Genomic DNA, 15,492 nt, shown 5'->3' with positions numbered 1-15,492 from the left:
CGCCCCACATCTGGTGAGTTAGAACCACAACCGAAAACCGTTCTTAAAGGCTGTGATAAACATCTGCTATGTTAGGCCTAAAAACAAAGACAAAACAAATCTCCGAAAGGACTATGTTCTGGGAACTATGGTGATTTCAGTTCATCTTCCTTTTTGTCTCCTCTTGCTATCCTACTTAAAAATCTTCAGCCACAATTCTCAAAGGCACAGGTTTGTTCATTTTCATTTTTATCATCTGCAAAATGAAAAAGGTACTTGCAATTCTTAATGGTTTCACAGGTTGAGTTCTATGACTTTCTTACAGAGCCTCAAGTGTTTCTTTGTTGTTTTTTTTTAATAAAGACAAAACCTTATGTTACGGGCAAGACTGAAAGCAAAATTCTATGGGCTGTTGCTTCTGCCAAAGAAACATTGCCCTCTCTTGGCTTAAGGTGCTAAAAGACTCAGCGATGCTTTCTAATTTTGGAGTGTTGCCTTTTAATTCTGAATTGGCGCTGTTTGCCCTGAAATGTCATAGATAGGTATTTTGCCCACAAGTGGATGTGCAACAGCTAATTTCTCTTGTGACTTTCAGAGGAAGTCAGAGTTAAAATGGAAAATTGCTGCAGGAAGCTGGCATGATTATAAACTCTTGAGTGCTTGAAAGAGGAATAAAACCTCTTTCCATTCTCAACTGCATGGAAAATATTAAACTCCTTTTCAGGAAGCAGGGGAGATGATGAGTATTATGCGTTTTCATCCTTTCCTCATGGGTTCTTGTGATTCAAATCCTATCCCGGTTGTAGTGCTGTTCTGCCTTAAAAATCTTGAATGCCAAGATTGAATCATTATTTGTATCCTTATTTTTCCTTAAATTTGTCTGGTGCTTTGAGAATACTCATTATGCACCTTTTTTGTCGTGGAGGTTCTGGCAGTATTAGTTCATCTTGACTGATGCCCTTACTTCAGAGTATAAATAGGAAAATAGAGATAGGTGACAAGGATTGATTAGTGATCCTCCTTCTAAGTGAAACAGTAAACCCATCTAGATAAATCACTAGCTCCAAAGCCTGGAGAATGCATGTTAAAAGAATTAAGGGTAGTGTGGGGTGTATGTGTGTGTCTGTTTAGTTGATGGGGAAATTTTCTAGAGAGCTACAAGGACACAAAGATTCTGTTTTACTTTTTGGTTTTTATTTAAAAAAAAAAAGTCTTCTGAGTTTTGGAGCTGTTGGACTGATTACTTACTTTCTGTTTTTTTTAAGGGAAAAATTTTTTTAAGTAAAAGGGAACTGAGATTAATATTTTATTGCCTTTTCGAGTCCCCCCCCCCCACCGCTGTTTCTGTGTGTGTGTGTGTGTGTGTGTGTGTGTGTGTGTGTGTAAGTACTTCACATTACTAGACTTTAATTGTAGGGTTGAAAGGGCTCAGGGAATCATCTGATTCTTTGGCAATTTTAAGCCATCACAGATAGGTGAAAAAATATTTTGAAATTTTCTAGCTTTTACTCTGTGTGGGGCCGTGTTCTAAGCACTTGACACAATTTAACTTCTTTAACCCTGACATTCACCCAAAAGAGATGGGTGATATCATTATTCCCATACACCGTGTGAGGGTAACTGAAGTACAAAGTTCAGCCACTTGCCCCATAAGGAATAGATCTGGGATTTGAATCTAGACACCGGAGTCTGTGCTCTCAACCATTACATTACCATCTGCTTCTTTCCCTCTCCCTTTCTTTCTAGAATTTGCAGTTTCAAGGGTTAATTTTCATTCTCATTTTCCCTTACATAATGTGGTTTCCTCAGCATACAGTTTAAGACGCCTTTTGGCTTTGTTTTCCTTTTTCTTTGAACTTGATTAAGAAACAGCACTTCTCCAGCCCCTATCAGTCACTGCCGCTCCCTTCTCTCACCTCCTCCTTGTTGATATTCTCCAAAGCTTAAACCATTTCTGCATTCTTAAGTTGTTTTACGTCAGGACCAGAAACTGGTGCTATAATAATGGCTTGACCAGTTCTGAGTAAGATAATATTAATAGTACAATTACCTCATGGTTTGTACATATATTCTCTATCCTTATTTACCACATCTTTTTTTTTTTTACTGCATTTGCAAAACCACATTCTTTATGCCTTAGATCTTGCTAATAGTGATGCCATTTTATTCATTCATGTACATCTCAGATTTCTGAAGACCTCTGACTTTTGATTGGAATCCACAAACATGTTGGGCTCTTTGTAGACATTCCGTAGCATCTGTTGAGGTTATTTATGAAAGTTTATAACTGTGTATCCTCAGATTTTCTGGCTCTTGAGACAACATTGCTATTAATATGTTGAACGTGTAAATTCCCATTGAGCGTAAAACTGTCAAAGACAGTTGTGTGATTCAGTATGATAAATGGGTACTTCGACTGGCTATTGGCACGTTATCTTCCTGATTGCATTGCAGAGAAGAGACTAAAGAATGGAGCATTGTCTCCCACCCTCTCATCCCATCCCCTACACTCCCTGTCTACTTGGTATAATGTAGTGGACCCTCCACTCTTACTGAAGATGAAATAATGCTGATGAGTTTTCTGCTTCCCAGTGCAAAGACAATCATTACCCAATTACCAAGTCCCATATAAGACTGAGTTTGCAAGAGTAAGTTTATGGTGATTGCTGCTATATATGAAGCAAAGAATTTCACAGGATTGTAAGTTGTAAATGCAGCTTCCTCCTCTATTCATTACCCTTCCATAATAATGTTTAGTATATGGAGTCTGAGAGCCGGAGATAGGTGGTGAGCAGCCCTCTCCTGTATGTCTTGTTTACTGTGCTGCTCTGTCTCTTAACATCATGGGTGTTTCTAGGCTGGAATTGTTCACCTCTACTAGTCCCGACCTCCTCAGGAGCCCCCTATACCCAGGACCTCCCACTCACCCCTGCTGCCACTTAAGTTTCACTGGAACAAGATCTTGACTGCTTTTCCTGTTCCTTTCTTTGAAAGTGACACACATACTTGCTGAAATCATCTATAATATGTCCAATTAGTACACCAAAATTCCGTTTTAACTGGCATGTGTATGTTCCTGTGACTCTCTCTACCCAGGACCTGGGAACTTTGGCCGGTGGGTTAGAGGAAAGGAGTGCACTTCCTTCCAGCCGGGGAGCTTAGGTGTTCCTGTGGCATCCTGTTTTTGCCTCTGTGATATCGTGATAGCATTGTAATGTACCTGCGTCCCTGTAAGTTTTTCCCACCTGACTGAGCATGCAGTTTATTTAGGGCTTGGCTTAGTGACGTCCTATAGTGCTAACCTTTTTTTCTCCTGCCTTGTTCTAAACATCATTCCACGTGATACTGTTGGTACCAATCCAAGAAACTTCTTGGTTTTAATAGGCTTTTTAGAAGCTGGCAGAGGGACTTATATACCATACAGATTTGTTTGAAAAAAAAATGTAATTTCTCAACAGTGGACTTGTAGCCAAGCTTTTTTTTTTTTAAGATTATTTATTTTGAGAGAGAGAGAGAGAGAGAGCGAGCAGGGGAGGGGCAGAGAGAGAGAGGGAGGAGAGAATCTCAAGCAGTCTCCACACTATCAGCACAGAGCCCAGTGCGGGGCTCGAACTCACGAACCGTGTGTGAGATTGTGACCTGAGCTGAAATCAGTAATCAGATGGTTAACTGACTGAGCCACCCAGGTGTCCCAAGATTTTTTTTAAGTTATTTTTATTTATCTTTGAGAGAGAGAGAGAGAGAGAGAGAGAGAGAGAGAGAGAGAGTATGTGTGCATGCAAATGGGGGAGGGGCAGAGAGGGGTAGAGAGGGACTCTCAAGTAGGTTCCATGCTGTCAGTGCAGAGCCTGATGTGGGGCTCAGTCTCACAAACCCTGAGATTGTGACCTGGTCCAAGGTCAAGAGTGAGACATTTAACTGACCGAGCTACCCAGGTGTCCTGCAACCTAGCTTTTTGGAGTACAGCTTCCTTTACCCCAAGTTCATGCCCCTGTGCTTTTGTCCCTGTGATGTCTTCCAGAAGTGCCTTTCTCCCTTGGGGTCCTTTTCTGTCAAACTGCTCTTCATTCTCAAAGCCAGCCAAGAGATCACCTCTTCTCACCTCTGAGAAGTCTTCTCTTACCTTTCTCGCATCCAGAGCTCATCCTTGTCTTTCCTTGGGCTTTAATATATTTTTATTGTGCTAAATGTATTTAGCTCCATTTTTAAATTTTTATTTATTTATTTATTTATTTATTTATTTATTTATTTATTTATTTTTGAGCGAGCGAAAAAGAGTGTGAGCAGGGGAAGGGGCAGAGAGAGAGGGAGACACAGAATCCGAAGCAGGCTCCAGGCTCCGAGCTGTCAGCACAGAGCCCGAGGCAGGGCTCAAACTCACGAACCGCGAGATCATGACCTATAGCTCTAATTATTTAAAAATTACTGTCTACTAACCTGTCTACTGTGTTAGACTTGAGCTGCTTGTAGCCAGGCCTATGTCTGTCTATTCATTTTTCATTTCTACTCATGATGTGGTTCCAGTTACATGGTAGGGGCTCAATGGATGCAGAGCTGTATTGGATTCCTTTATAAGAATAGCACTGGGATGGGCGAGGAAGGGTCATCTGGCAAGGAATAGAACTCCAGGCAGAGGAAAAGACTGGATCAGGGATCATTGCTATGACTTGTGTGAGGCTGAGGCTGAGGGGCAAGTTGAGATTGGGGCATACACGCTGCCAGGGCATGACGTGATGCCAGTTTGGATGGTGGCAGGAATTCTAGGAGCAGTGCACAGAGATGGCAGCAGACGTGTGAGTAGAGGAGAGAAACTTCCTTGGAAGTGGAAGGTTTATATGGGATGACAAGATGAGAGATGCAGTGTGGGGAGGCAGTGGAGGACCCAGGAGGCGATGGGCAAGTTGGAGGGAGGACAGCAGGAGCTGCCAACTGGCAGCCGTGACACCGGGGAAAGGGCGGGAGGGACAGGGCATTCACTTCAAGCGCAAGGGGTTATTATGTCAGGTGTGGGGGAGGGGAGTTGCTGTGACCGCGGCCCTTTCGGATGTGTCCAATAGTGTCGGGCAGTTGTATGCACTGTACATGGTGAGTCCGTGATTGATGGTGAAATTGTATCTTAGGCAGCCAAGGGAAGCTAGGGACTGGCACGGGAACCAAATAACAGGTTTGGCTTTCCTTGGCAAGGAATGAGATCACATGGGACCATAATGCTGCACAAATAGGATGCAAAGTGTATGTCAGAAATTCAGGTTTTGCCCTTTCCCCCCTTCTTTGCCTGTACAAACCACTCTGCGAGGCTGGGCTTTCTGTCCCAGAAGGAAATCTTAACACAAACTTGGATACTTCTCAACTTCTCTCAGATTAAAAGAAAAAAAGTCAGTCTTGGTCTACTAAGTATTATGTCTGGTCTAGTCCATCTGCATACATTTTATTGTATAAATAAAATATCGACTTTATCATCTTATTCATTCAAAGGTAAAGCTCCTCCCATTCTTCCCATTTGATGTAGAAGTGAAGCCTGAGGTGGGAAAGAGAGAGTCCTGATGGGCCTCTCCTCCCTCTTTTCCCCTACCACATCTGTTCTTCCTCTCTACTCACCAGGCAATGCTGGCTGCTTCAGAGAAGACTGGGTAGGTAGGGATAATCAAGCACAGGAAAGTCTTACAGCATGGCATCGGTTTGCCATTGGCTTCTCCCCATGGCAGATGTAAACCTGACGTTTATAGGTTCTGTTTAGAGTCCCTGCCCCCTTCATTTCTATGACTCTCCCCTGTGTTTTCCTTGCTGTGGGGGAATACGCCTTCTCTTTTAGGCCAGTGGGGTGCTGAGGTTTCCTTACTGGTCTGGACAGCCTTAGCTCACATTCAGATCACGTGGACTTGCCAGTATTTATGGGATATGTAGGTGGAGAAACCTGAAGTCTTTGGAAGATGCTGTGCTAATACCTAAGAGAGAGGCAGGAGATAGAAATATACATGTGGGGCTAACAGCTGTGCAAATGGTGGTGAAAGTCAGGAGAGTGGACACCTCTGGCCTGCAAGAGACATGGAACCTCAGAGATTCTCGTATTTGAGAAGCAGGAGAAGGAGCTGGCAAAGAAGGTGGATAGAAGCCTCTCTCAGAGTATTGTTTCTATAAAGGGGCAGGCTGTGCAGAAGTCAGCTCAGAATTATGTGTATTATTGTGTCTGTTTTTTACCCAGAATGTGGAACTTATAAATGCAGTCATTTTATGTTAATTGTGAAGACCTTAAATTGTTTCCTGCCCCCCCCATTTTGAAAATGGATGTTAATTTTATTTTAGAAGTTCTAATTCTTTGCAGATAAATTTTAACTTTTTTTTTTCAGTTGTGTATGAACACAGATCAAGATTAGAGAAATCCTTGCAAAAGGAAAGACTTGAACATAAGAAAGCAAAGGAAGGTAAATATAAAATGCAATTTCTGTTCTGTATTTTTATCAAACTCCTCGTTGACATATCATGTACTTGCTTTACTATCTTTTTGCTAAGAAATTTCTAAGCTAAACCCTAAGTCAGTTTTATGGGTAGACTGAGAAAGTCAAGCAATACGTAATGCATTGTGCAGTTCAATAATTTCTGCTTAAGATTAGGTTCAGAATCTTTCAGTTTATGCCACTTTGAGGTAGTTCATATTATTAGTTATACATCAGAAATAAACAGCTTTTCATGCGAATATTACACATATGTTACTTATACCAGAAACTTCTGTCCATAGATGTACAAGGAGTAACAGCTTGTGTTGTCCAGAATATGACAAATTTTATACATTCGTATACACATACATGCATACATTTAGACATATACATACATTTATAACATAATAAATTGATCTCATTGCATGATGTCTCTTTTTTTTGTGTGGTGTCTTCTATGTTATGCACATATTTTATTTTAGGCTTTTATTGGCACAGCTGATGGGTTCAATTTGAGAAATTAGCATTTAGGAGGCATTAGGCAATGCTATTGATTTTTATCAGAATTTTTCTAGAAAGCATAGGCTTTATACAGCTTGTGGTTTGAATTTATCCCCATTCGTCTTTTTATTTGTTTCCTTATGTTTTGTGAAATCTTATGAGGAAATATAAGTTAGGTATTCTGTCTGATTATGTTGGTATGGAGTAGAGGGAGGGAAAATGGGAGGGCAGTATGGGGTAGGATGTTTTACTGACCCTTGGATTAAGCCTGTTGGAAGAATACAAGTTTAACATCATTAAACTGCTTTGATAGGATTTGGATTCTCTTGTCTTTAAATGCAGAGTGATTTTATAGAGCCATCTAGTGGATAATAAAGCTTTAAGACCACAAAAGGTGGTTTCCAAGGCTTGAGTTCTCTTTTCGAGTCCTGAGTGGTTTTAGCATGCCATCTAGTGGATAGCAATAAATCATCTTTTGTCTTTAGGTGTGCCTCATTTTTTTTCTTTCTTCTTAATTTCAAGGAGAGTTCATCGCAGAATGCACAATCTAAGATCACTTCTAATTAATTGGTCATGTGTATTTTGTTTATTCAATATATATAGCATTAAAATAAAGATGAAAATTATATGATAGTTATTTTCAATTCTCTCTAAAGCATTAAGAGGCAAAATAAACTGCGTTACTAAGCATGATTGTTTTTAAACCTAAAATATTTTTCACAAGTCTGAGTAAAGTTTGCCTTTGTTTAAAAATTCCATAATGAATTAACTTACACCCCATTTTCTCCATTTTTTATTTTCTAGATTTTCTTGTTTATAAATTAGAAGCACAAGAAACACTAAATAAAGGAAGGGTATGTTTTGGGTTTTTTTCTTAATTATTTTATGAAACTTAAGGAGAGGGAAATATAGCAACAAAATCTCTTACAGTGTTGATCATTAGGACAGTAAGGCTGAAATATATATCTACATATATATATATGTACGTAATATATGCAAATATATATACACATAGATATATACGTGTATATATACGTAGATATATATGAAATATATATCTACGTATATATATACATATAATATATATAAGTATATAAATATATTTAAATATAAATGTATAAATATAATTATATAAACATATAAATATATTTTTGATAAAGTGGGAGTAGCCTTAATGTTCAACAATAAATAAAAGATTATTCATTCATTTGTTCATTTGTAGTCCTTTTCTAAGAGAATATATATGTGATGTATATCTTGCTTTGCCTTTGTACAGTGTTACTGTAACTTGCACAGATGTTACTGTGTAACATCTGGCCTAGGGTCAGCATTCAAATACATTTGTGGAAGGAAGGAAGGAAGGAATGATAGTGGCATTTAAATTTTTTTTTTTTTTTTAGTACAAATTCACTGGAGAAAAGCAAGCTTTTCTCTTACTCTAAGAAAAACATATAATGTTAGTTGAATGAAACATCAGCATTCTGGGGTACTAAAACTGAGAAGAGTCAGGAGGCTGTCAGCTTTCAACAGGCCTTTTAAAAGGCCCAGCTAAGATTGCGTACTTTCTGTTGTGCATTTCAAAAGAGTTACTCTTACTTTATACAAAGAAAGTTCGTTATGAAATAAAGCAATAGAGTAAACTTTAACTTTACAAAGAAAGTACGTTATGAAATGAAGCAATAAAATAAAGCAATAAAGTTTACTCTTTGACTTTACAAAGAAACTGCATTATGAAATAAAGCAATAAAGTGAAGTGATAGAGGAAAAATGCAGTTCATTTTGGAAATTGTAAAAAAAAAAAAAAAAGAAAACCAGAAATGGTTGGGAGTGTACTTGTGCCGGAGATGGGGTGCAGCACGTCAGATAGAACAGCACCGGGAGGGAGAATTGTCAGGCATCTTGTGCCCTGACTGCTTGTGGCTGTCCAGGACTGTGGAAATGTGTGAGGCCCGTGTGTAAAGATGTTCCCCTGGGACACAAATTGTACACTGCTGCAACATGGCTTGGGCTCAGGTTTCGGTCCTGGCTCTGCTACTAAACAAGTGTTTGCCCTCAGCTTGGAGTCCTTATCCTTTCTCGGTTTCTCACTTGTGAAATGGGTAAAGTGACACATGGAGAATTCCTTACCCGCGGAAGCCCAGGGAAGGAAAGCACCTTTTCTCTTCCCTTTCTTAAGGCTTGCAGACTCTGAGGCGTGGTGCAAGTTGGTTCATCCCCCCATCCCCTCAGAGCACCTGGCGTAGTGTATCAGCCACGCGCCATGCACAATGACTGTGTCTCAGGGCAAGGACCTTGTGCGTCTGAGCCTTGGTTCGTCTCAACTGGAGAGGGGAAGGGAAGTAAATCATTGCCAGGGGCCCTGCCAGGGTGCTGTTTTATGACTTCATGTCTTACTGTTTCTTTACTAAAACGTAGCAAACTTTGAGGAACATTGAAACTTCTTCCCTGCCGTTAAATAAAGAGATGGCCCCAGAGAAATCCTGGTTAGAGCATAGAATTCATTGTGGCTTATATAAGTGAAATAGATGGAATTGTTCTGTTAAGTGCTTTAAGCCATGTTTAGCAAGAGAGCCAGATTCGTTATCTCTGTGTTAACCATTTTCTTTTCAATTTACAGCAAGATTCCAATAGTAGATACAGTGCGTTGAATGTGCAACATCAGATGTTGAAAGTGAGTAATTTAAAGTTGTTCTTCATGCATGGATGAAAGAACTAAGTAACTTACAAGATCAAGGAAAGCTTATGGAAGGTTGATTTGTGTGGTAATACAGCACATTGTCATTTTTCACTAAAAATGATGTAGAATTGTAATGTCCCCTCATCTTATCACCCAATTATAAACACACACACATACACACACACACAAAACCATTCAGCTTATTACACATTTTTTTTTTTGGTGAAACCGTGTCTGGTCACCTGATTTTTAATTCTGTTCTTCTCTTTATCCTTTAAGGCTTTTTGTTTGTTTAATTTCTCACAGTGGTCTACCTTAGATATTTGCTTTCATCTTAGGCACGTTGGAGGCAGTAGAATTAAATGCCTCATCCATGTTACTAATATTTAATGTGTCCTTTTACTTGCTACAGGAACACAATTTATATTTAAAGCTTTTCCTTCCTTGATTCTTGGGTAAAACTATTGTGGGTCAAGACGACTTAAGAAAGGGGGGGGTGGGGCGGGGGGAAGATTCATTATTTCTGTGAAGCTAGAAGAGAAGACTGGATCTCATGAAGCCTTCTGCACAGCAGGAAAACCCTGTCAGGGTCTCCACCCCTTCCTTCAACCTCTCTCCCTCCCTTCCTCCCTCCCTCCCTCCCTCCCTCCCTCCCTCCCCGCCTGGCTTTTTATTTGGTATTGTCTTTCCTCCTGTGTCAGTAGAGTGAGTGCTTTTCATCGAAACCAGAACCTTTCCTGGATCAAGAAAGCAGTGCATGGATTAAAGCAGGCCATCCTTTCATTAAGCATATGGAGATTGTAGCATTTACCTAGATTATGATTACAGTGTAGTATTATAACTAGGAGTAAGGTAAATAAGATTTATTACTTCCCCCAAAGGGAAAAATATCACTTTTTTTCCCCTTTTTCTTTAAACTGAGTTGCCAGGAAGGCTGAAAAGTAAGGAAGGGAAATAAAAAATGTTGCTGAGAAAACATTAGATTGAAAGAGAAAGTCTGGAATATCTGTGGAGGGATAATTTTTCCGTTATCTTTACCGTGTCTCCGCAGCAATTTGAACCCCTGGGAATTTCCCCAAATCCTTCCCCCCCCACCCCTTTCCATCTCCCATTGCTGACTTCTGACTTCTTGTTGTTTCACTGATGTTAAAAATTAAAGAGAAAATTATGTTTGGCCATGATCCCAAGCCGCTGATCTGAAATGTAAGGGAAATGGAGGGGAACTGCCCAAATTAAAAGCAACCTGAGGAAGTCAGAACCTGCTACTTCACCTGTTCTTTCTCCAGAGAGAAAGGCTATAGACTCTGGGATAATTTAGGGAACACACATCTCTGCTCAAGTTCTCATCTTTGCAGAGTCAACACGAGGAGCTGAAGAAACAGCACAGCGACTTGGAGGAGGAACATCGCAAGCAAGGAGAGGACTTCAGTAGGACGTTTAATGACCATAAGCAGAAATACCTGCAGCTACAGCAAGAGAAAGAGCAAGAACTTTCTAAGCTAAAAGGTATTTGAAAGTCTAATTAGCCAGTTTATGTGGACATAACTGCTCATATTAATGTTTCTGTAAAACAATAGAATTTTGTTTGTTGTTTTACATGGCGATTGATTCACACTTACCTGTAGTTACTTCTTTTTTTTTTTTTCTTTTAAGTTTATTTTGAGAGAAAGAGAAAGAGTGTGAGCCGGGGAGGGGCAGAGAGAGAGGGAGAGAGCATCCCAGGCAGGCTCTGTGCTATCAGTGCAGAGCCTGAAGCAGGGCTCAGTCTCCTGAACTGTGACATCATAACCTGGGCCGGGATCAAGAGTTGGACACTGAGCCACCCAGGCGCCCCCACATGTGGTTACTTCTTCGTAACGTTTCACATTTATCTTTATCTCTTTGTGTTTGTTTAGGGAAACAGAATAGAATAGTGATTCTTAATTGTTTTTTTTTAACGTTTATTTATTTTTGAGAGACAGAGAGAGACAGAGTGTGAGCGGGGGAGGGGCAGAGAGAGAGAGAGAGAGAGAGAGAGAGAGAGACACAGAATCCGAAGCAGGCTCCAGGCTCTGGGCTCTCAGCACAGAGCCCGATGCGGGACTCACACTCATGAGCTGTGAGATCATGACCTGAGTTGAAGTTGAACGCTCAACCGACTGAGCCACCCAGGCGCCCTAGAATACTTAGTGGTTCTTGGTGGGGTGCATTGGTCTCATTGGGTAAGATAGTTCTCTTTGTATGTGTATTGCAAGATATTTAGCATCTCTGACCCCTATCCACAAAATGCCAGCAATGCTGCATGGTCATTGTGATGATCAGAATTGCCCCGTGCATTTCCTAGTCTCCAAGGGGCCAAAAAGATTACCTGTTGATTGCTAGCAGTAGCTCTGAAAAGCTCAGGCCCCAGAGTCAGAGTGCCCTGGTGAATTTTGGCCTCTTCAGTTACTAGTGGACAGGCTGTATAATCACCACACACCTCATTGCCGTTGTCTGTAGAACTGGGGTATTCATAACAAGTTATCAACCTCCTAGGGTTCGTGTGAGGATTAAATGATTTATGTACAGCACCTAGAACAGTTACTGACACACAATCAGCATCAGCATGAAGCATTTTCATACTAATATGAAGCAATATGTGTCACTTCTCTGAGTACATGTAAATTCTTAAAAGGGGAAATATTCTACAATCAGCTCTTCAGATGCTAAATAAGTTTGGAGTGCGAGAGTTGGTGTAAAAAGGCACATAATGCTTGCAAAAACAATGGTGAAATCCAAGGAAGGCCTGTGGCCCAGTTAATTATACTGTACCAAACAATATTTTGATTTTATATAAGATATCATCATAGAGGGAAGCTGAGTGATGGGTACTTTGGACCTCTGTGTACTTTTTTTTTTTGCAATGGTTTGTCTGTAAGTACTTCAAAATAATAAGTTACAGCAAAAAGGTACATGGGAATTAGGTAGCCATAGAAGCAGTTTACAAGGAGTTCAGGTGGTCTTGAGAGAGGGGCCAGGTGTCCCAAAAGGTGTAGACTGGCAGGGGCGTTGGCTTGTTGGTGATATGGCAGATGGTGGGGGTCATTAAGATAACAGAGAAAAAGTCTTCACAGAGGTAATATAAATCATGTTTTCTTGTGTCTACTCTGTATTCCTTTCTTTGAAATAAAGCTCATGTAGAGTAGAGTTTTAACAAATTAAATACAGAAGTGATAAATCAGAACCATGGCAAAGAGAAGGACACATGTATGTGAATTCTGTGTACTAAGATAACGCAAGCCTCGTAACCTGGTCTCAACTTGCTGGCAGCCAAGACAGAAAAGGAAATGCAGTAAGTGATAGGGTTCTCATCATCAGAAAGAGAGAATATACCTACACTGTGTGTTGAGCAAGGGAGGGAGAAACAGAGAGTAAGAGAAGGAGGTGAGAGAGAATGGTACGTATTTCTGGTATCAATTAATTTTTGAAAGAAATTTCACAGAGGCCTTAAACAGTCGGGTGTGAAGATGCCTTTGATGACACTTTTATAAGCAGTTTTTACATCAGCACTTTTGTGTGATTATGATTCCTGGATAAAAGCTTTAGATAGTAAGTTAAAGCATACTGTGATAGATGCAGATTAGTGGCAACTAAGGTGAATGATCCAGGCAGTCTGTGGTAGTTTAATGTGATACCAGAAGGGAATTTAGAATCCTGGGGAGATGAGCTGGGAGCATACAAGTTTAAGTAAGTATTCTTTTTGTTATTGTTAAAATAATAGCTGGCACTCAGCAAATGTTTACCATGTGCCGGTACCAGGTGAAACTCTTCATGCGATTATTTTTATTTAATTCTCATAACAACCTGTAAGTTAGGCATTGTGTTTAGCCTAATTTAACAAATGAAGGCACTGAGGCTTAATAAAATTAAATAACTCCAGTCAATACAGTTAAAGTACAGAGGCAACTGCCTTAAGTTTATAATCCAAAACTCCTTTATATGCTAGTGGGTTGGGTGTTGTGTGTGTGCATGCATGTAGGCGTGTATATGCATGTTTGCATGTGCATGTGTGTATGCGTGTGTGTCTACTGAAGCCCCCATCCAGCCAACGACGCATTTAGGGTGTCCTTGGATTGCCAGTGGTGTCCTGTTTTGACCTTTGAGTCGAAATCCTTCCCACCCTGTTCTTGATCTCTCCCCTAAACCCAATCACCAGTCCAAAGCTCAGGGGGTTAGGCAGGGACTATATAGGAGTAAAAGTGGACAGAAAATATGGTGAGAGGTGGTGATGGGCACTTTCTTCAGTGCTGGGTGCCACGTTGCAGAGTTAGGGTTTTGTCTGCCACTCGGGTGGTTTGCCCAGCGCTGTGCAGGGCTTAACAGCTGCTGTCTCAGCATTGTTATTAACAGCATCCCCTTTCACTTTCAAAGGTACCTCCCATTGAAAAATGAATTATATTGTCATCCTGCCACCATTCAACTTCTGCTGAGCATTGTCACATGAGATTTAGCCTCGTGTTGCCAAATATTCATAGACCCAGATTCTTGATTTTTAAGTGGTGACAACTGTTCAAATGTGGAACACTCTGCATAGGTCAACACTGCAGGGGCCAAAAAAAAAAAAAAAAAAAAAAGAGAGAGAGAGAGGAAAAAAAAAGAAAAAACTCATGTGAGTTAGATTCAGCCCTGGAGCTAACAGTTCATAGCGTCTAATGCCCAGATATAGTGAACGTGAGAAAATCACCAGGAGGGTAAGAGAGCTGGGCCTGGAATCTTTAAGTCACTGAAGCTGTTCCCTGAACAGTAGGCTTGAGATTGGAGAGATTATAGGACTTTACTTGGACAGCCACGGTCTCACACTATAGCCCTGGAGAAAACTGTCCTTTCGTTATTGGTGGGAGAATTTGCATCAGTCAAGAACTCAATGGTAGGGGAAAGAAAATATATGTAGAATTTTTCAACAGGTAAGTGGGATTTTTCTCTGTCTCTTATTTCTTGAGTTGCCTTTGTAATTGAAATACCCTTTGGGGTCTGTGGAAATTATTCATGCTATAGAAGGAGGATTTGTACTTTTTGATAACTTTCTTTTTAATTTGTGGAGAGACTCAAATCTTATACCGTTCCTGCCCATTACATTTTATTCCTGAGGACTTGCCTATTAATAGAAATACGTCATTTTTTTAACTACTGAGTAATTACAACTCCTTAACTTCTACACAGTGTAGCTTCTTTAAAAGTATTTAAACTATCAAACCAGAGTGTTTTGGAATGTCCGGCTGAACCCATGCCACATCCCCAAATGATATAATTTTGGTTGATTTGGCCTATTATACTATCAAAGTAAAAAACAAATCCTAAAAATAGTTATGTGAAGTTTCAGATATGAAACTAATGGAATCAAAAGCCAGAAAAATCTCAAGGCTTTAGGCACTATTTTCTTTTTCAAAAATAGAAACCGTGTACAATTTGAGAGAAGAGAATAGACAACTAAGGAAAGCGCACCAAGACATGCACACACAGCTTCAAGACGTCAAGGTAAAACAGAACTGAGCATTTGACTGTTTACTATTGGCCTGCTTTACTTTGCAGAATGTCTTTAGATGTTATTCCCTAATTGGCCTGCATTACAAATCCACATTGTTGTTTTGGGCTTTGCGTAAACTGGAGCGTGCCCAGTACTTTTTCTACTTCTGCATCGTGAGCTAAAGGATGGTCTGAAAATGCATTTTCGTTCGTACTGAAATGATTCTTTTGCTAGATGGTTGCATTTTAATAAGCTTTGTGTTTCCCAAGTTTTATTAATAATGAGATGTTCCTTTGATTTTGATTTCATCGTGATTATGATATTGATACTACACTTGATCTTAGCCAAAAGGCCGAGAAGCGATTAGTGATTATGACGTTGAGGTAGCACATTGTCGGTTTCAGAATACTACATTCATA

At 40.1% G+C, this 15,492-nt stretch overlaps 1 protein-coding gene and 1 pseudogene across 4 annotated transcripts in view; one reads left to right on the top strand and one right to left on the bottom strand.

Moving 5' to 3' along the window:
- The window catches only part of GOLIM4 (golgi integral membrane protein 4), a 79,204-nt gene that overhangs the window by 38,858 nt on the left and 24,854 nt on the right, over positions 1-15,492 (top strand). For all 4 annotated transcript variants that reach the window (XM_047875213.1, XM_047875212.1, XM_047875211.1 and 1 more), the window contains exons 2-6: positions 6,327-6,401; positions 7,719-7,768; positions 9,532-9,585; positions 10,947-11,097; positions 15,002-15,084. In XM_047875213.1, coding sequence (XP_047731169.1) covers positions 6,327-6,401; positions 7,719-7,768; positions 9,532-9,585; positions 10,947-11,097; positions 15,002-15,084 — 413 coding nt within the window. The remainder of the gene's footprint in view (positions 1-6,326; positions 6,402-7,718; positions 7,769-9,531; positions 9,586-10,946; positions 11,098-15,001; positions 15,085-15,492) is intronic.
- Positions 15,357-15,437, bottom strand: LOC125175919 (uncharacterized; annotated as a pseudogene).

The sequence above is a fragment of the Prionailurus viverrinus genome, chromosome C2 (assembly GCF_022837055.1).
Source record: "Prionailurus viverrinus isolate Anna chromosome C2, UM_Priviv_1.0, whole genome shotgun sequence".
Classification (NCBI taxonomy): domain Eukaryota; kingdom Metazoa; phylum Chordata; class Mammalia; order Carnivora; family Felidae; genus Prionailurus; species Prionailurus viverrinus.
Note: the sequence above shows the minus strand (reverse complement) of the source record. Positions and strands in the feature narration are given on the sequence as shown.